General features: G+C 45.3%; 1 protein-coding gene across 1 annotated transcript in view; it reads left to right on the forward strand.

Annotated features, from left to right (window-relative positions):
- The window catches only part of LOC141167407 (extracellular calcium-sensing receptor-like), a 28,869-nt gene extending 8,879 nt beyond the window's left edge, over positions 1–19,990 (forward strand). The window contains exons 4-5 of the mRNA XM_073654813.1: positions 18,067–18,190; positions 19,068–19,990. Of these exons, the coding sequence (XP_073510914.1) occupies positions 18,067–18,190; positions 19,068–19,990 (1,047 nt within the window). The remainder of the gene's footprint in view (positions 1–18,066; positions 18,191–19,067) is intronic.
- The last annotated feature ends 2,740 nt before the right edge of the window (positions 19,991–22,730 follow it).

Consider the following 22,730-nt stretch of genomic DNA (forward strand, 5'->3'; position numbering starts at 1 on the left):
CCTCCCCGTGTGCGCCGGGGCCTGGGCAGGTCTTCCGGGCTGCGCACGTGGGGGTCACGTCGCACCCTGTGACGGAGCGCGCTGGAAGTCCGGGCTGCGCACGCGCGGGGTGCTGATGCGCCCTATCACAGAGTGCGCTGGAAGCTGGGTCTGCGCATGCGCGGGTGGGAAGCTGTCATCCCGCTGCAAGCGCGCCGGGTGCCGCTGGGCTGCGCACGCGCAGAAGCGAGTGGATCTGCGGGTAGCACGCCAGCTGGCTAAAATTTAAAAAAAAAAAAGAAGAGAGATTGAAATGAGCATGCTGCCGGAAGGGGAGGAGCCTAAAGGAGGTGGAGCCCTACTGCTTTTAAGGATGGGGAGCAATCAGGATGGCGGTGTCTGCATCCCTGCCATGATGGATGAGGAGCCGCAGTCACCTGGGCAGCAGCTGTCACCGCCACAGGAAGTACAGCAGCAGCCACAGCCATCAAAGCAGCTCAAGCAGCTTAAACAAATGGAACGAGAATCTTCCCATCGACAAAGTCACAGCAGTGAAGGGCGTATGAGTTCCGGCAAGACTGGTCAGAAAATACTTCGTCAGTCCACCTCCACCAGATGGGAGCCCTCATGTGAACGGCAACCACCGCCTCCGGTACCCTAGTCAGAACGGCAGTGTGGTGAGTGATCTTCGTGAAAGTCTCACCCTGAATAATGTGCTCTTCTCTCTCTCTTTTCCTCCTTCATCTCCTTTCATTTCTTGGGGCAGGAGGCGAAGAAGTGTAGTGCTAAAAGTAAAAACAGAGAGTGTGCTTTATGCAAAATCGGTCTTCCCACCCCCTATGCCAAAAACCTTTGCTCAGACTGTATTCAGAAAACCCTTGCAGAGGAGTCCCCCGGGTTTTCTTTAGAATTAAAGGATCTAATCAAGACAGAGGTCAGAGAGTCTTTAAGAGGCTTAACCTCACTCAAAAAGAAGAAGCGAAAACTAGTTTCTTCAGAATCAGAGGAATCAGTGGAATCCCATTTTACGAGAGAACTGCCTTCCTCCTCTAATCACTCCTCATCGTCATCGGAGTCTTCGGATGATGATGGGGGGGGCAGACCTTGTTTTTTGGTTGATAATACTGAGAGACTAGTTAAAGCCGTCAGAGGGACTATGGGTATTACCGATACCAAGGTGCCAAGAACAGTCCAGGATGTTATGTTCGTGGGCTTAGACCAAAGGAGGAGACGCTCATTCCCGGTCAATGACAGGATTACATTTCTGATAGAAAGGGAATGGAAGAAACCGGAGAGGAAGGGTCAGCTGCCGTCTTCCTCCAAGCGGAGGTACCCCTTTGAGGATGAGGATGCGGCTAAATGGGACAAAACCCCTAAGATTGACGTGGCCATTTCAAAATCTTCAAAAAAATCCACTCTGCCCTTTGAGGATTTAGGAGCCTTAAAAGACCCGCTGGATAAAAAAGCGGAGTCCTTCCTTAAACAAGCCTGGGAGTCGTCAGCAGGGGCCCTTAAACTGGCAGTAGCAGCGACCTGGACAGCTAGATCTATGATGATCTGGCTTCAACAATTGGAAGACCAGATCAGGTGGAATGTGTCCAGGGAGAAAATTTTATCAGACCTTCCTCTTGTGCAGGGAGCGGCTGCATTTCTGGCAGATGCATCGGCAGATTCAGTTAGGCTGGCTGCCCGGTCTGCAAACCTCTCTTATGCACCCCGTAGGGCGCTATGGCTCAAGAGCTGGCCAGGGGATGTGCAGTCAAAGTCTAAACTGTGCTCAATCCCTTGTGAGGGGGACTTCTTGTTCGGCAAAGGTCTAGATGACATCCTAGATAAAGCCGCAGACAAAAAACATGGATTTCCCACGGTGTCTGGTTCCCGATTTACGGTTCCTTTCAGAAGAGAAAATACAGCCGCAGTAAAGATCCCTGAGACCAAGGTAGCTGGAAAGACCGAAAGCCATATAACAGAGGCTTCATGTTTGGGGTCCCTCCTCCGAGAATAAGAAAGCCCCTAAGTGATAGTTCCCCCCAGGTGGTAGGAAGATTGTCCCACTTCCTGCCTGCCTGGAAGGAAATTTCATCCAATTCTTGGATCTTAGGGATAATCAGGAGGGGGCTCACATTAGAGTTCAAAAGCAGGCCCACGAACACTGTCAAAATATCAGCCCCCAGAGGTTTAGCGGAACAGATAGCCTTACAGCAGGAAGTTCTCTCTCTGCTCATGAAAGGAGTTGTGGTGGAAACACCTGCACCCGAGCAAGGAAGAGGATTCTATTCGACTCTCTTCCTAATAAAGAAGCCGGACGGCTCCTTCAAGACCATTGCGAACTTAAAGAGGCTGAACGACCATTTAATCTACAGGCCATTCAAGATGGAATCATTAAAATCAGCCATAAAGATGTTATTTCCGGACTGTTTTATGTGCGTCCTAGATCTGAAGGACGCCTACTACCACGTCCCGATTTTGCCAGATCATCAACAGTTTCTAAGAGTAGCTGTACAATTCGGCAGGCACGTAAGGCATTTTCAGTTCGCAGCTCTTCCCTTTGGCATTTCCATGGTGCCGAGAGTCTTCACAAAAATTATTCTGGAGGTCACAGCGCACTTGAGGGAAAGAGATATTCTGGTCATCCCTTATCTGGAAGACTTTTTAGTAGTGGGCAGATCAAGTCAACTCTGTGCTCTAACCCTGGCGGACCTCATGGCCAGTCTAAGATGCCTAGGTTGGCTGTTAAATCTGGAGAAGTCAAGGCTGGAACCAAAGAGGGTTCAGTCTTTCCTGGGTCTCATTCTGGACTCAGAAAACCAAACCTGTCTTCTGCCAGAGGAAAAGAAGCTGAAGATCAGATCCCTAATATCTCAGGTTGTCAGCAATCCGACCATGACCCTGAGGAGTGCAATGTCTCTGTTGGGTACAATGACATCTTGCATCCCGGCGGTTCAGTGGGCCCAGCACCATTACAGATGTCTTCAACAGGAGATTCTGGCAGTGGACAGGCGGCTCAAAGGTCGCCTGAATGGGAAAATATCTCTTCCAGATGTCGTGATCAACTCCCTGGACTGGTGGACATCTCCGGTCAACCTATCTTTGGGGGTTCCTTGGACCTTCCAGGTGTCGGATACAATTACAACAGATGCAAGTGCGGAAGGTTGGGGAGCTCACCTACGGGATCGTTCTGTACATGGTCTTTGGTCGTACAGCGAGACAAGTCTCTCTTCCAACATGAAAGAGCTGTTGGCAGCCAGAAACGCACTAAAAGAATTCAGTTCTGTTCTTCAGGGTCCTCACGTCAGGATAATGTCAGACAACAGATCAACAGTCGCCTACATCAATCATCAAGGGGGTACCAGGTCTCTCCCTCTGATGTTAATAGTGGATCAGATCTTCAGGTTTGCCGAGAGTCGGCTGGTTACGCTCTCGGCACTGCATATAAAAGGGGAAGAGAACATAAAGGCCGATTTCTTGAGTCGTCACATCTTGAAACAAGGAGAGTGGGAGTTGAATCCAGCCGTTTTTCAGCAGATTGTGGATCGGTGGGGACAGCCCCAGATAGATCTATTTGCAAACAGACACAATCGGAAGACCGAAACCTTTTGCTCCCTGAATCCAAAAGAGGGGGCGTTTGCGGTGGACGCGCTGCAGATTCCGTGGGATTTCACTCTAGCTTATGCCTTTCCCCCTTTAGTACTGATGCCTACTATCCTGAGGAAGATCCGAGAGGAACGGGTGAGGGTTATATTGATCGCCCCGTTCTGGCCCAAGAGACCATGGTTCACTTGGATGAAGAGAATGTCCCAAGCAGATGCATGGGTTCTTCCGGACATCCCGGATCTCCTCAGGCAGGGCCCAGTCTGTCATCCCCAAAGAGCGGGCCTGCATTTGACAGCTTGAATTTTGAGAGGTCGCTATTGACGCAAAGGGGGTTTTCTCAGGATCTTGTTACTACCCTTCTAGCAAGTAGAAAGCTGATAACAACTAGAATCTATGGTAGAACCTGGGCTAAGTTCTTGTCTACTTCGGGTCAGTCCGCCAAAGGGAGGATTCCTATTGAGGCCATACTAGAATTCCTCCAGAAGGGTTTAAACATGGGACTAGCCACCAGTACTCTTAAGGTACAGGTATCAGCTCTGGGGGCACTGTATAATTATGACTTGGCAGCAAATAGATGGATCATTAGATTTATTAAAGCCTGTCATAGATCCAGACCTATTCCTGCTCCAAGAATGCCTCCTTGGGACCTTAATTTAGTTCTGGAAGCATTAACCAAACCTCCCTTCGAGCCCTTAGAGAAGGTTTCAGAAAAAATCTTAACTTTAAAGATTGCTCTACTGGTGGCCCTGACATCAGCTCATAGAGTCAGTGACTTACACGCACTATCCGTTAACCATCCATTCACTCAAGTATGTATGGATAGAGTAATCTTAAGACCAGACCCGGCCTATCTTCCAAAGGTAGCCTCCAAGTTCCATAGGACGCAAGTAATCACTCTCCCTTCCTTCTATCCTAATCCTAGGGATTCTGAGGAACATAAGCTTCACACCTTAGATGTTAGGAGGGTGTTAGTCCAGTATTTGGAAGTGACAAAAGCCTGGAGAAAGAGTGACGCTTTATTTATATCCTTTCAGGGGGCTCGGAAAGGACTTAAGGTTACAAGGGGGACCATAGCTAGATGGGTCAGGGATACTATTGCCTTAGCCTATTCTTCTAGCAATCTGCCGGTTCCTGAGAACCTGAAGGCCCATTCCACCAAAGCGGTAGCTGCTTCCTGGGCTGAGAAGGCGGATATGCCCATCGACATCATATGTAAGGCGGCAACTTGGTCATCCCCCGCTACATTTTACAAACATTACCGTCTTGACCTTTCCTCTTCTACTGATCTGTCCTTTGGTAGAAGGGTGTTGCAAGCGGTGATCCCTCCCTCTGGTATTTGATCTCTATAAATCTCTCAGGTGGTGCTGTCATGGGAGAAGGGGAAAAGAACTAGTTACTTACCGGTAACAGGATGTTACAGAGCCCATGACAGCACCCTATTAATTCCCTCCTCTTTATCACTGTGGTGTGCACTTTTTAAGGTGTTTAGTACAAATGTTGAGGTGGTGGTTATGTATTAACCTGTCTTCGGAGGCCCTCTCATGCTCTGAAACAAAACTGATGCGGAGGAGAGGTACCGCCTTTTTATTCAGTAGGTTCCTGTCCTTGGTGGGCGGATACCCTCTCTCAGGTGGTGCTGTCATGGGCTCTGTAAAATCCCGTTACCGGTAAGTAACTAGCATCTTTCTATTGGATACAGGTCCAGTGATTGACTGGGTCATTCTAGCAGCTTTATGTTCTTTCTCTGAAACCAATTGAACATTTCCTTGGGATGTGTGTTTGGGATCATTGTCTTGCTGAAATGTCCACCCTCATTTCATCTTCATCATTTTGGTAAATGGCAGAAGGTTTTTTATCAAGAATGTCTCAGTACATTTGTCCATTCACCCTTCCTTCAATTATATGTTTACCCTCATTATATCTTCATCATCCTGGTATATGGCAGCATGTTTATGAATATTATATGAATATTAATTCTCATCCCTCATTAAAGTAAATCAGCACATGAATTACCACTCTCTATCAAAATTTATAAGTTTATTACATGAAAAATCACAATAATACACCATCAACAAACACCCCTCATATAAAATTGCCCCTAAAAAAGACCCATTTAAAAAACTTGGGCAATGTGGTTACAAGTGAAAATATAGTTTGGCATCATGATTATATCATTCAAATTTGTAATAGACATGATACAGAAGTTCAATTCATATATTCCCAAAATAGGGTTACATGGACAACATATATTGTGAATATCATATACATATAGCTTTATGATAACAATCATTCATAACAATACTTCTAGTTGCAATACTTGATTCTGAGATATTAAAAGCAAATATATTTATCACATATACAAAAAATAAAGTGTCATGTCTATTATCTCAATGGGTCAGGAAATCATCCAGTTAAACAATACAAAGAGCCACCAGAGATAAATCAAGATAATAGCAAGCAGGGAACTTTGCTGTGACCCCCACAGCTTGATGAAAATCTGTTTAATCAAGATAAACATACAGACCATGTGCCATCTTGTTAGGAACCACACTGACTCGTACCCCTACGCGTACCCCTATAGCACATGAATTACCACTCTCTGATTTACTTTAATGAGGGATGAGAATTAATATAATTAATATTGGGTATCCACATTATTTTCTTAAATAGAATATTATATTGGAAATGAGTCTGATTATCCATTAAATGTGTATTCAATTATATGAAGTTTACCAGTGCCACATGCTAAAAAACAGCCCCACGCCATGATGTTCCCACCTCCAAACTTCACTGTTGGTATAGTGTTTTTAAGGTGATATGCAAGGACTATTGGCCTCCAAACAAGGTGTGCATTATAGCATTCAAAGTGCTTCATTTTAGCCTCATCTGACCAGACTATATTCTCCCTGTATTTCACAGGCTTGTCTAAATTTTGTTGAGCAAACTTTGAACGTGCTTGAGCATGCTATTTGATCAACAGTGGAGTCTCGTGTGATGAACATGCATACAGACTAGGCCAGGGAGATTGAGTGCAGTGGTGTACAAAACTGTTTTCCCCCATCCTAATTTTTTTTATTTTAAATGTTTGTCACACTTAAATGTTTCAGCTCACAAAACACATTGAAATATTAGACAAAGCTAACAAAAGTAAACCCAAAATGCATCTTTTAAATGAAGGTCTTCATTATTAAGATAAAAAGAAATCCAAACCTACAGGTCCCTGTGTGAAAAAGTGATTGCTCCCTAAGCCTAATAACTGGTTGGGCCACCATTAGCAGCAACAACTGTAATCAAGCGTTTATCATAACTGGCAAAGAGTCTTTTACAATGCTCTAGAGGAATTGTGGCCCACTTATTTTTGGAAATAATATGTAATTAAGCCATATTGGAGGGTTTCCAAGCATGAACAACCTTTTTAAGGTCTTGCCACAGCATCTCAATTGGATTAAGGTCAGGACTTTGACTAAGTCACTCCAAAGTCTTCATTTTGTTTTTCTTAAGCAATTCAGAGGTGGACTTGCTGGTGTGTTTTGTATCATTGTTCTACTGTATAACCCAAGTACGCTTAAGCTTGAGGTCATTAACAGATGGATTTTTTGGTAGACAGCAGAAATCATGGTTCCATTTACCACAGCAAGTCTTCCAGGTCCTGAAGCAGCAAAATAACCCCAGACCATCACACTACCACCAACATATTTTACTGTTGGTATGATGTTCCTCCTATGAAATGCTATGTTACTTCTACGCTAGATGAAATGGGACATACACCTTTCAAAAGTTTAACTTTTATCTTGTCAGTCCACAGAATATTCTCCCAAAAGTCTTTCGTTCAATTTGATGTTTTCTGGCAAAACTGAGATGCGCCTTTATGTTCTTTTTGCTCACCAGTGGTTTTTGTCTTGGAACTTTGCTATGCATGCAATTTTGGCCCAGTCTCTTTCTCATGGTTGAGTCATGAGCACTGGCCGTAACTGAGGCAACTGAGGCCTGCAGTTCTTTGGATGTTGTTGTGGGGTCTCTGTGACCTCTTGGATGAGTCGTCGCTGCACTCTTGGGGTAATTTTGATCTGCTGTCCACTCCTGGGAAGGTTCCATGTTTTTGCCATTTGTGGATAATGACTCATAGTGGTTTGCTGGAGTCTCACAGCTTTAGAAATGGCTTTATAACATTTTTCAGACTGATAGATCTCAATTACTTTGTTTCTTATTTGTTCCTGAATTTCTTTGGATTGCTGCATGATGTCTAGCTTTTGAGCATCTTTTGGTCTATGTCACATTGTCAGGCAGATCCCATTTAAATGATTTCTTGATTGAGAACAGGAATGGCAGTAATCAGGCCTCTGTGTGGCTAGAGAGATTGAACTCAGCTTCTCAAAGATAAGATAACCACAGCGAATTTATGTTATCTCTGTCAAATATTTAAATTTGTTTTATGATCTGAAACATTTAAGTGTGAAAAACATGCAAAAGAATAAGAAATCAGCAATCATAAATCACACCACTTTATATAGAATATAAAATGAAGGTATTTATAAATTAACCAGTTCTAGGCCTAGTAAAGGTATATCTGATAAAAAATGGACAGTGTTCCCACAAATTTGCATTCTTATAGCTGATGGGCACACAAGGAATGGCCAATTTGCATGCTAAGTACTTTCATTTCCTGTATCAATCAATACATATATATATATATATATATATATATATATATATATATATATATATATATAGTACAGACCAAAAGTTTGGACACACTTTCTCATTTAAAGATTTTTCTGTATTTTCATGACTTTGAAAATTGTACATTCACACTGAAGGCATCAAAACTAGGAATTAACACATGTGGAATTATATGCTTAACAAAAGATTGTGAAACAACTGAAAATATGTCTTATATTCTAGGTTCTTCATAATAGCCACCTTTGCTTTGATGACTGCTTTGCACACTCTTGGCATTTTCTTGATGAGCTTCAAGAGGTAGTCAACGGAAATAGTTTTCACTTTACAGGTGTGCCCTGTCAGGTTTAATAAGTGGGATTTCTTGCCTTATAAATGGGGTTGGGACCATCAGTTGTGTTGTGGAGAAGTCTGGTGGATACACAGCTGATAGTCCTACTGAATAGACTGTTAGAATTTGTATTATGGCAAGAAAAAAGCAGCTAAGTAAAGAAAAACGAGTGGCCATCATTACTTTAAGAAATGAAGGTCAGTCAGTCTGAAAAATTGGGAAAACTCTGAAAGTGTCCCCAAGTGCAGTTGCAAAAACCATCAAGTGCTAAAAAGAAACTGGCTCATATGAGGACCGCCCCAGGAACGAAAGACCAAGAGTCACCTCTGCTTCTGAGGATAAGTTTATCTGAGTCACCTGCCTCAGAAATCGCAGGTTAACAGCAGCTCAGATTAGAAACCAGGTCAATGCCACACAGAGTTCTAGCAGCAGACACATCTCTTCAACAACTGTTAAGAGGAGACTTTGTGCAGCAGGCCTTCATGGTAAAATAGCTGATAGGAAACCACTTTTAAGGACATGCAAATAGCAGAAGAAACTTGTTTGGGCTAAAGAACACAAGGAATGGACATTAGACCAGTGTAAATCTGTGCTTTTGGTCTGATGAGTCCACATTTGAGATCTTTGGTTCCAACCACCGTGTCTTTGTGCGACGCAGAAAAGGTGAACGGATGGACTCTACATGCCTGGTTCCCACCGTGAAGCATGGAGGAGGAGGTGTGATGGTGTGGGGGTGCTTTGCTGGTGACACTGTTGGGGATTTATTCAAAATTGAAGGCATACTGAACCAGCATGGCTACCATAGCATCTTGCAGCGGCATGCTATTCTATCTGGTTTGCGTTTATTTGGACCATCATTTATTTTTCAACAGGACAATGACCCCAAACACACCTCCATGCTGTGTAAGGGCTATTTGACCAAGAAGGAGAGTGATGGGGTGCTACGCCAGATGACCTGGCCTCCACAGTCACCAGACCTGAACCCAATCGAGATGGTTTGGGTGAGCTGGACCGCAGAGTGAAGGCAAAGGGGCCAACAAGTGCTAACCATCTCTGGGAACTCCTTCAAAAATGTTGGAAGACCATTTCCAGTGACTACCTCTTGAAGCTCATCAAGATAATGCCAAGAGTGCGCAAAGCAGTCATCAAAGCAAAAGGTGGCTACTTTGAAGAGCCTAGAATATAAGACATATTTTCAGTTGTTTCACACTTTTTTGTTTAGTATATAATTCCACATGTGTTAATTCATAGTTTTAATGCCTTCAGTGTTAATGTACAATTTTCATAGTCATGAAAATACAGAAAAATCTTTAAATGAGAAGGTGTGTCCAAACTTTTGGTCTGTACTGTATATATTTATATGAAACATCTGGAGCAAAATAAAAAAAGTGTTGAAAAAATAAAAGTCTTCCACCCACCCCCATAAAAAAACAAAACTTTCTATTTTACTATTTATTATACATTTTAATTCATACTGATTAGTGATGAGTGAACATTCACCTAAGTACTCGGTTCTCGCCCTAGCATCTCAGTACTTGAGATGCTTGTAGCTCACCGAGTACTTGAGAGATGCTCAGGCGGATGCTCGGGTCCCCTCCCTGCATGTTTGGCGCTCTTTACATAGCCAATGAACAAGCAGGGAATGCCTGCCACTCACTGTAATGCCGCAGCCATGGTGGTTGTTGCATCACAGTGATTGGCTGGCCTCACAGCGTCATCAGGTGTATATCAGACCTGGCGCCACTGTGCTCATCAGTCTAGTCCACAGTCAGGCAGTGTAAGGAGAGGTGCTGATGTGCTAGGGAGATATTTGGTTGTGTATTAGGTAGTATAGGGAGAAAACAAGTACATTACACATATCCATCTCAACAAACAGTCCTTCTGAGGACTAATCCATCTGCAGAGATATAAGGCAGGCAGTGTATATAGGCAGACAGGCAGTGTATATAGCAGACTGCAGTGCATATAGCACAAGAGGCTCCATTCCAGTACTGCCTTCTGCTGCTGTTAGATATTTCTAGACAAAGGCCCAGGTCTCAGGGGCCATGAATTATTTTTTGGGGATCTTAATCCTCATTATTTGCTTAAAAAGCAATCCAGAGAACACCACTTTTCTGCGCCATTTGCTTGTTGGCTCTGCAGAATACAGCCAGGTCCTTTCCATATTACAGCGCTAAAAATACAGCTATTTAAAACTGTTTTCTGCGTCACACAGATCACATATACTTTTTCAGAAAATACTGCCATTTTTGGACTCCATTCAAATTTTTTTTCACCGTGTCAGCGAAGTTTTTGACATTGGTTTGCTGTACAAAATAGTTACCTACAGGCCAGGTATTTAAAACTATGTTTTCTCCGTCACACAGGTCACAAAGACATTTTCAGAAAATACTGCCATTTCTGACCTCCATTAAAAATTTGTTTCAGTGTGTCAGTGAAGCAATTGACACCAGATTGCTGTTCAAAATATTTACCTACAGGCCAGGTATTTAAAACCATGTTTTCTCCGTCACACGGATCACAAATATATTTTCAGAAATTACTGCCATTTCTGACCTCCATTAAAAATTTATTTCAGTGTGTCAGTGAAGCAATTGACACCAGATTGCTGTTCAAAATAGTTACCTACAGGCCAGGTATTTAAAACTGTGTTTTCTCCATCACACGGATCACATATACGTTTTCAGAAAATACTGCCATTTCTGACCTCAATTTAAAATCTGTTTCAGTGTGTCAGTGAGGCAATTGACACCAGATTGCTCTTCAAAATAGTTACCTACAGTCCAGGGTGTCAGTGAAGCAATCGACAGGTATTTAAAACTGTGGTTTGTCCGTCACATGGATCACATAAAAGTTTGCTCCAAATTCAGTCATTTGTAGTGAGCGTGGAAGATATTGTCCTCCATTTAAAATGGGCAAGGAGCGTGGCAAGGGACGGGGAACTGGACGTGATGGTGATGCCGCATGCAAGGGCTGAGACCAAGGCCGTGGGCAAGAGGAAATTGTGCCACAACAAACACCCACATCTTTTAGCTCAACCTTCCTGTCCCAATTCCAAGGGGACCACAGCAAACCACTATTAAACCAAGAGCAGTGTCAAAAGGCTGTTGGTTGGATAGCAGATAATACTTCAAGTCACTTAGTCACCACCACCACACTGTCTTCCACACGGTCAAGTCTCAGTAGCCATGAGTCTGGACCACATATTCCTCACCCTGATCCTCCTTCCTCCCACCATGCCGAGTGCCCAGAGACAAATCATCCCACACTTGGACACTCTGAAGAGCTGTTCACTTTTCCCTTTAATAGATTTGGGTCTCTCACCCAGTCCACTTGAAGCGAGGCAAGAGGAAATCGCATGTAGCGATGCCCAAATATTTGAGCAGCCACAGTCACACAAAGGTGACGGTGGGAAAGTGTTACAACAGGTGGACGATGATGAGACACAATTGCCAGAAAGTCAGGAGGTGGACCAGGGTGTGGAAGTGGAAGACGAGGTGGTGGATGATATAGTAACTGACCCAACCTGGCAGGATGACATGCAAAGCGAGGAGAGCAGCACACAGAGAGAGGGAGGCAGAGCACCCCATTAGGCAGGAAAAAGCAGTGTGGTGGCCGCAGACAGAAGGCAGGCAACAGTTCCCCATAACACCAATACGAAGGAAGTTTCTAGTACAACTGTTAGGTCTTCCCGAGTCTGATGGTTTTTTTAAAGACTCTGCCGATAACCTCAAAAATGCCATTTGCTCCACCTGCCAGGCCAGCATCAGCAGGGGTGGCAAAACGACCAGCCTGACCACCACCAGCATGATCAGGCACATTGCAACAAAGCACCCGACTATGTGGGCCGAACATCAGGGTCTAGGAACAGTGTCTGCGGGTTGTACCATTGCTACTTCCGCTGTTGTGCATGCAAGTCAATCCTCTGTCCATGGTGCATGCGAAGATGCCTTCTGCGCTGCACCTGTCGTTGCACACTCTCAAGTAGCGGCATCAGGGAGCACGACCATGTCCTTGTCTCAGCGCAGCGTTCAGTTGTCCACACCCCAGTCCTTGGAACGTAAACGCAAATACGCAGTCAACGCCCCACAAGACACACTACTAAATTTTAAAATTTCACGACTGCTTGCGCTCGTAATGTTGCTTTTAGGCTCGTGGAGATGGAAGCATTCCGCAACCTGATGGTGGCGGCAGTCCCTCTGTACTCGATCCCCAGCCACCACTATTTCTCCCTCTGTGCTGTCCCCGCATTACACAAGCACGTGTCCCAAAACATTAGCCGTGCCCTCAACAACACAGTTGCCAGGAAAGTCCACCTAACCACGGACACGTGGACAAGTGCTTGTGGGCAGTGACGGTACATCTCGCTTACGGCACACTGGGTTAACATAGTGGAAGCCGGGACCCAGTCGGACCTTGGGACGGACCATGTCCTCCCGACGCCAAGAATTGAGGGCCCTAGGTCAATCAGGGTTGCCCCCGTGGTCTACAGCTCCTGCACCTCATCCTCCTCAGCCTTCTTTTCCTCTTCAGCCTCCATCTACGATATCACCACATCAGTCACAAGCTGGAAGCACTGCAGCACTACCTCGGCCAAGTGGCAACAGGCTGTGCTGAAGATAATGTGCTTAGGTGACAAACCACACAATGTTGAAGAGTTTTGAACAGCTCTGAAAGAGCAGGCAGATCTGTGACTCACATCGCTGAACCTACAGCCAGCTATGGTCGTGTGTGACAATGGCCGGAAACTGGTGGCGGCTCTGAGGCGAGGCGAGCTCATGCACGTACCATGCCTGACCCATGTGCTTAATCTCGTGCTTCAGCGGTTTCTCAAATCCTACCCGGAGCTGCCGGATCTGCTTGTTAAAGTATGCCGCCTGTGTTCCCATTTTAGACAGTCACCTACAGCTTCCGCTGCCTTTGCTGTGTTTCAGCAACATTTGCAGCTTCCGGCTCATAGACTGATGTGTGATGCCCCACGTGTTGGAACTCTACACTGCAGATGTTGGGAAGGATTTGTGAGCAGAAGAGGGCAGTTGTTGAGTATCAGCATCAACATGGCCGTCAGTATTCAGTTCATACTCCACACAATAGACTTCAGGAGTGGACATGGATATGTCAGACATATGTATCATCCTCCAAAACTTTGAGGACTGCACCAAGATTGTGAGCGGCGATGATGCCATAATTAGCGTCACCATCCCATTTCTCTGTCTTCTGAAATGCTCTCTGCTCAAATCAAAGAGGATGCATTACAGGTGGAGCACGATGAGATGGAGCAAGGAACCATGCAGGGTGATTACACACATCCCAGCCTCATCTCATCTCAATGTGGATTGGGGGACAATGAGGAAGATGAGGAGGAGGAAGAACAGGAGCTAGTTTCATGCTCTATAGACGGTACTGCCTGCACAGCTGTCATACCGTATGCTCAGCATGGATGGCCAGAGGACAGAGAGGAGGAGGAGGAAGAGAGCATGGTTAGTCATCCTCTTTGTGAGGACACAGAAGTCTTGCCTGTTAGTAGTCTGGCATGCATGGCTGAGTTTATGTTACGCTGCCTTTCCCATGACCCTCGCGTTCTCAAAATTTTGGGTGACAGTCATTACTGGTTGGTGACACTTCTAGACCCACGCTACAAGGATAACTTTATATCTCTTATTCCAGAGGTGGACAGGTCTACAAAAATGGGGCTGTACCAGAAGGACTTTATTGTGGAACTATTAAAAAAATTCCGATCTGAAAACGTTGGCGGCAGAGGTCACAGTTCGTTGGACAACCAAGGAGTACAGGCGAGAGAGACACAACTTCAATCCACAGAGGCAGAGGAACACTCTCAAAGTTCTGGGAGAATTTTCTCAGCCCCTCCCATTGCACAAGCCCTGAGGCGCGGGGTACTCTCACAAAGAGTGCAAAGTTTGGGAAGATGCTGAGAGAGTACCTTGTCCACCGTACCAATGTCCTCTGTGATTCCTCTGTGCCTTATAATTATTGGTTATCCAAGTTGGATACATGGAATGAACTGGCTCTCTATGCCTTGGAGGTCTTGGCCTGCCCTGCTGTCAGCGTTTTATCAGAGCGTTTTTTTTGTGCCGCTGGTCGAATTATAACTGATAAGTGCATCCGCATGTCAACTGAAAATGCTGACAGGCTGACTCTTATAAAAATGAGCAAGGGTTGGATTGGGCCAGACTTCTCAACACCACCGAATGATAGCAGCATAACATAAACTTAAATTCAGTGTCTTTTCTTGGGAGGTGTATTCCCATGCACCTATTCACACTCAGACTTGGGTATACGCTTCCTGATTTTGGCTATTTGCTCTTGTCCTCCTCCTTCTCCTCATCCTCCACCACCATATCACCAGCGTGACCGTGGTCTGTGATACAATACCCACATAATTTTTTTAAAGGGTGTTTATGATGCCTGTAAAAAACATTTTTTATACAGTATGTTCATGTATACCCCCCAGGGGTAAATGTTTGTCAGCTCATACACTTAGTGCATGGGCACCACAAGTAAAGGAGACCCACTCCTTTCTAATGGGAACATTTTTTTATGGGGCCCTCTTCCACGTCTCTTCCAAGGGGCATTGGAGTGCCTCCCAATTTTTTGCAGCCCTTGAATTCACTGCATAGGCAAACATAATGGGAGACTCATTTCCTAATAATGGGAACATTGTTTTCAGGAGGCCCTCTGACCTCCACGTCTCTTCCAAAGGGCAATGGAGTGCCTCCAAATTTTTGGCAACCCTTGTATTCACTGTATAGGCAAACACAATGGGAGACCCACTTCCTAATAATGGGAACATTGTTTTCAGGAGGCCCTCCTCTAAGTCTCTTCAAAGGGGTATTAGGGTGCATCCAAATTTTCAAAGTGGTATTGGGGTGCGTCCAAATTTTGGGCAGCCCTGCCACTCACTGCATAGGCAATAACAGTATAGGAGACCCACTCTCTAGTAATTGGAACAATAAAACATAGCCGGCTGATGGCTCTCTAAGAATAGTGAGGGCCGACTGCTGGCCCTTTAAGAATAGTAAAGGCCGCCTGATGGCCATATAAAAATAGGCTTTGTGACTTTCAGAGTCCCTCATTCATAAATGAAACAAAATGTGACTGATGATGTGTCACACAAAACATTGCCAGATAAGGTTGTAAAATGTTTAAATGACATTTCCTGGTGAATGCATTTGTCAAGGTTGAAAGCAATGCAAAAGTGAAAAAACGCATCAAAAATGCTACATGTGAACATAGCCCAAGGTGTGGAGGAGCATTTTTGTTTTTGGTTATTTATTTTGCTTTATATACAAGTCATTACTCTGGAATGGATGTTCCTTAATATATTTCCCAGGAAAATCCTTTTTGCTTTCGTTTTGGTATGTTTTATTGAGAGTCTGTAAAAGTGGCATTATACCTCTGACAACGTTGTTGACAGAAGTGACCTGGGAGTCAGAAATGCTTCCAGGGGTCTTCCCCATGCTGTCTCCATGTCATTTGAGCACTTTGCCCATCGATTTGGGCAATTTTTAGGCCCTCTGAAGACCGCTGGGGGGGCTACTGGAAATATGCTCGAGTTTCCCATAGACTTACATTGGCCTCGTTGCTCGGGTCGAGCACCCGAGTATTCCAATGTGCTCGACCCGAGCATTGAGCACCCGAGCATTTTATGCTCACTAGTACTGATAAAAAAGAAAAACTATATACCATATTTTCCGGACTATAAGACTCATCGTACCATAAGATGCACATAGATTTTAGAAGAGGAAAATAGAAAAAGAATTGAAGCAAAAAATATGGTTTTATTGCATTGCTATGGGGGAGGGGCTCTGCTGATGACACTGTTATAGGGGTAAAGTTTCCACGATTCTGTACTATTATCCCCCATCGTGGTATATATGCCCCCTTCCTATTATGGGTGGCCCCCATCCCCATCCTGGTATGCATGGCACACCTCATCCTCATCCTGGTATTCATGGCATCCCCCTTCCTGGCATGCATAGCACCCCAATCCCCCCATCCTGGTATGCATGGCACCCCTCATCCCCATCCTGGTTTGCATGGCGCCCCTCTTCCTAATATTCAAGGCATATCCCCCATCCTGATATGCATGGCTCCCTTTATCACCATCCTGGTATGCATGGCACCCCTCATCTCGGTATGCAAGGCACACCTCATCCCTCATCCTGATATGCATGGAACCCCTCATCCTGGTATGCATGGCACCCCTCATCCCTCATCATGGTATGCATGGCACCCCTCATTCCTCATCCTTGTATGCATGGCACCCCCCATCCTAGTAAGCATGGCATCCCTCATCCTGGTATGCATGGCACCCCTCATCCCTCATCATGGTATGCATGGCACCCCTCATCCCTCATCCTTGTATGCATGGCATCCCTCATCCTGGTATGCATGGCACCCCTCATCCTGGTATGCATGGCACCCCTCATCCTTGTATGCATGGCACACCTCATCCCTCATCCTGGCATGCATGGCACCCCTTATCCCCATCATGTTATGCATGGAACCCCAATCCCCCATCCTGGTATGCATGGCACCCCGATCCTCCATCCTGGTATGCATGGCATCTCTCATACCCATCCTGGTATGCATGGCACCGCTCATCCTGGTATGCATGGCAGCTGATCTCACCGTGTGAGCAGAGCATGATATCACAGGGTGAGATGATGTGCCGGAATAGTCACTACTTCCCATAACCATAATCCCGGTGTGGGGAGTAGTGACCATTCACTCTTCTTAATAGCGCACTTTGCTGCAGCCGCTGGCTCCTGCAGCAGTAGGGTAATGGGCATGGGGAGAAGTGAATATTCATGCTCCTTAATAACGGGCACACATGACCGCCGAGTAGCTGCAGCTACAGTGCGCGCGCACTATTAAGGAGAATGATGGGCGTGGGGAGCAGTGAATATTCATTTTTTGGCTCCTGCCTCCTGTGCCCCATTCCTCTGGTGCTGTGGCTCCCCCCATACACCACCATCGACAGCAACTGCATAGTACACAGTATACAACATTATACAACATTCGCACTATAAGACGCACCCCCCCCCCACAATATGGTAAGTATGTTAGGTATCCACATGACCATAAATGCTGTAGAATTCTTTGTAGAGGTTTTTTGGTGGTAAAAAAGTATATATATATCGTTTTATTTTTTTGCTATAGAAATTATGAGGAAATTTGTGTACCCAAAAACAGGGCAAAAAATAATACAATTTGTAACACTTAAAAAAGCCTTATACAACCACATGAATGACAATGTAAAAAAGTGAAGGAGAAAAAAAGTAAAAAATAATTGACCAGACATTAGGGCCCTATCAGGCCTGTTTATTATGGGGCTTAAATAGTTTATTTTTATGAATCCATAACATAACTTGATATAACCCCCAATGTCCATTCCATTTTACATCTCTGGTGTCTATTACATGTCATCACAAAGTCATAAAATTCATTTTTAATATTTCCAGATACCACCCTCAAGTTGTAGTAAAAGCTGCACTCTGGGATACCGGAAGGTCGCCCTACAAGGGAAACCAACATGTTGCTATGCCTGTGTTCCATGTCTTCAAGGAGAAATCTCAAACCAGACAGGTGACGTTTCAAACTATATCTCAAAGTCGAAAAAGGGACTTTGACCTTTGCCTCAAAATGTAAAAAAGTGGTTGTCCCATGTAAACATTTCTTCTTTAAAGGGTTGCCCAAGATTTTCAAACCATAGCTTTTCCTGAGGGCTAGCTCACCCCATTGTATTTTCCTCCCGAGTGCAATCTTACTCGGACCAATGTTATTCTATGGGGCCCCACACATATTCGATTTTTATGTTGTGCCGTGACGTTCCAAAGACAAAATTGCAGCATGTCCAAGATTGATCCGATTATCGGATCACATTCAGCCATGCAATTTAATGACTTAGTGGAAATAATGGTACTGTACTCGGAAGTCATCTGAGTGCCGTCTGATTTCCACACACAGACACAATGGAGAAGATGGTGAAATTTTGTTCTGCATCTTCTCCTCACAGTGTGTTCCGATTGTCTCATCAGAGAAAAACAAAACACAATATACTAACACTCTAATCAAATTCTGATCAAAGTTTGATCAGAGAGTAATTTGCATAATCGGCACAATGAGACAATCTATGATCATGTGACCCTAGCCTTAGGATAAGCCTTCAATCTATGGTCATCGATGGATCTGTAGGACAAACCCTCTTTACAATGACACTAATATTCAAGCCCAACCACAATAATCAATCAGTCCCCTTACCCCCCACATGACCTCACTTTTTCTGTTTATTAAACATTTTTCTGGTTTCAGATCAATATACCCTCTGTGCTTATATTCTTCTTTCTAGCTGTAACCTCACTTGCTTACCCTTTATATTTGTACAAATTGTATCTTATCCATTTTGTGTTGTGTGACCCTCAGTCTATATAGAAATATTTTTTCTTTCATCTTTCATCTATAGATTCCATAATCTGCTTCAGATGTCCATGGGACCAATGGCCGAATCATGAAAAATCCATGTGTTTCCCAAAATCTTTAGAATTCTTGTCCTATGAAGATCTATTAGGGATCATCTTAGTTACAATATCTATAATTTCCTCGATTTTTCCAGTCCTTATCTTGGGGCTTTTCTTCCACAAAAAAAACACACCACTTGTAAAAGCCAGCAATTACTCCCTAAGTTGTCTCCTACTGATATCCCTTAGTCTTTGCTTCCTCTGTTCTTTAGGGTTTATTGGTTACCCTGATCATGATAAATGTTTCCTGCGACAGGTGTCTTTTGGCATGATCTTCACTCTCTGTGTTGCATGTATATTGGCCAAGACAATAATGGTCATTTTTGCTTTTATGGCCATTAGACCGGGAAGCAGTCTAAGAAACTGGAGTAAATTCAAAGCTTCCTACTCACTTATTACCATTTCTTGTCTGTTACAGTTCATCCTGTGCTTCACTTGGTTGTCTACTGCTCCTCCCTTTGCACAATTTAACAGCAATATTGCACCTGAAGTCATCATTGTTGATTGCAATGAAGGATCACCCATTGCTTTCTGGGCCATGTTGGGTTATCTCTTTCTTCTGGCTACAATAAGTTTTATTGTAGCCTTCCTGGCTCGGAGACTTCCTGATAGCTTCAATGAAGCCCAGTTCATTACCTTTAGCATGTTGGCCTTCCTCAGTGTCTGGATATCATATATCCCGGCCTCCCTCAGTGCTCAGGGCAAGTACACAGTGGCTATGGAGATATTTGCCATCTTAGCATCCAGTTGGTCTCTTCTCATCTGTATGTTTCTTCCTAAATGTTTTTTCATACTATTCAGACCTGAAATGAACTCTAGAGAAGATATCATGAGAAAGAACATAGATCGTCGCATATATATTCAATGAAGTTATTCAAAATCACTTCCTATAATCTATAATATAATGGGAGATGTGTGTCTCTGTCTGAAGCCTTTATAGACTGCGCAAGCGCGACACGCCTGTGCAATCTGGCTACATACAGAAGCAGGCATGGATCCCTTACAGGTAAGAGGAGTGTGTATGGCGCCGGACATCATGGTATGCGTAGACACTGAAAGCATACCGCGATCTCCGGAATGAGGCATCGGAATAGACGCATGCGCATAGCGCTATCCAGCGCCATTTTACTGAAGACACATTTGCAGTGTGTCTTCAGCAAAATGGCGCCGGACAGCGCGGTATGGGCACGCGTGTACTCTGGTGCCGTACTCCTCCCCCGGCCTCACGCAGAACAGAAAGCAGCAGTGCTGGAGCACAGGGAAGAAAGGTGAGTATAAGTGTTTATTTTTTTGTATGTGTATGCAGCGAGAAAGGGATGAGGGGTGCCATACATACCAGGATTGGGGGATGAGGGGGCCACACATACCAGGATTGGGGGGATGAGGGATACCATGCATACCAGGATTGTGGGGTGAGGGGACCATACATACCAGGATTGGTGGGTGAGGGGATCATGCATACCAGGATGAGGGGTACCACACATACCAGGATTGGGGGTGAGGGGACCATACATACCAATATTGGTGGGTGAGGGGACAATGCATACCAGGATTGGGGGTGAGGGGTCCATGCATGCCAGGATTGGGGGGTGAGGGGACCATGCATACCAGGATTGGGGGGTGAGGGGACAATGCATGCCAGTATTGTGGGGTGAGGGTATCATGCATACCAGGATGAGGGGTACCACACATACCAGGATTGGGTGGTAAGGGGACCATGCATACCAGGATTGAGGGGTGAGGTGACCAAGCATACCAGGATTGGAGGGTGAGGGGTACCACACATACCAGGATTGGGGGGTGAGGGGACCATGCATACCAGGATGAGAGGTACCACACAAACCTTTATTGGGGTGTGAGGAATCCATGCATACCAGGATTGGGGGTGAGGGGACCATGCATTTCAGGATTGGAGGGTGAGGGGACCATGCATACCAGGATTGGGGGGTGAGGGGACCATGCATTCCAGGATTGGGGGGTGAGGGGACTATGCATACCAGGATTGATGGGTTAGGGGACCATGCATACCAGAATAGGGGGGTGATGGGTACCACACATACCAGGATTGGGGGGTGAGGGGACCATGCATACCAGGATTGGGGGATTAGGGGACCATGCATAGCATGATTGGGGGGTGAGGGGACCATACATACCAGGATTGGGGGTGAGGTGTGCAATGTATACGAGAATAAAGTTGAGGGGTACCATACATACCAGGATAGGAATGCGGAGTACCATGCATACAAGGATGAGGGATGTGGCGCCATTCATACCAGTATAGGGATGAGGGGTGCCATGGATACTAGGATGAGAGATTGGGTGTCATGCATACCAGGTTTCTGGGATGAGAAGACCATACATACCAGAATTGGGATGAGGGGTGCCATGCATACCAGGAAGAGGGGTACATACATACCAGAATAGGGATGAGGGGTACCATGCATACTAGGATGAGGGATGGGGTGCCATGCATACTAGGATTGAGGGATGAGGAGGCCATACATGCCAGGATTGGGGGATGAGGGGTGTCATACATACCAGAATAGGAATAAGGGGTACCATGCATACCAGGATGAGGGATTGGGTGCCATGCATACCAGGATTGGGGGTGAGGGGACCATGCATTCCAGGATTGGGGGTGAGGGACTATGCATACCAGGATTGATGGGTGAGGGGACCATGCATACCAGAATAGGGGGGTGAGGGGTACCACACATACCAGATTGGGGGGTGAGGGGACCATGCATATCAGGATTGGGGGATGAGGGGACCATGTATACAAGGATTGGGGAGTGAGGGGACCATGCATACCAGGATTGGGGGTGAGGTGTGCAATGCATACCAGAATAAAGTTGATTGGTACTATACATACCAGGATAGGAATGTGGAGTACCATGCATACCAGGATGAGGGGTGGGGTGCTATTCATACCAGTATAAGGATGAGGGGTGCCATGCATACTAGGATGAAAGATTGGGTGTCATGCATACCAGGTTTCTGGGATGAGAAGACCATACATACCAGAATTGGGATAAGGGGTGCCATGCATACCAGGATGAGGGGTACATACATACCAGAATAGGGATGAGGGGTACCATGCATACCAGGATGAGGGATGGGGTACCATGCATACTAGGATTGAGGGATGAGGAGGCCATACATGCCAGGATTTGGGGATGAGGGGTGTCATTCATACCAGAATAGGAATAAGGGGTACCATGCATACCAGAATGAGGGATTGGGTGCCATGCATACCAGGATTGGGGGATGAGGAGGCCATACATACCAGTATTGGGGGATGAGGGGTTCAATACATACCAGAATAGGGATGAGGAGTACCATGCAAACTAAGATGAGAGATGGGTTGCCATGCATACCAGGATGAGGGTTATCATGCATACCAGGATGGGGATGAGGGGTACCATACAGTATATACCAAGATGAGGGCAGCGGTGCCATGCATACCTGGATTGGGGGATGAGTGGTGACATGCATACCAGGATGAGGGATTGGGTACCAGACATACCAGGATTGGGGAATGAGGGGTGCCATACATACCAGGATGGGGAGGAGGAGTGCCATGTATACCATACAGTATATACCAAGAT

This window comes from Phyllobates terribilis, unplaced genomic scaffold (assembly GCF_046119375.1).
Source record: "Phyllobates terribilis strain yellow unplaced genomic scaffold, ASM4611937v1 Scaffold_11__3_contigs__length_659146591, whole genome shotgun sequence".
In the NCBI taxonomy this organism is placed as follows: Eukaryota; Metazoa; Chordata; class Amphibia; order Anura; family Dendrobatidae; genus Phyllobates; species Phyllobates terribilis.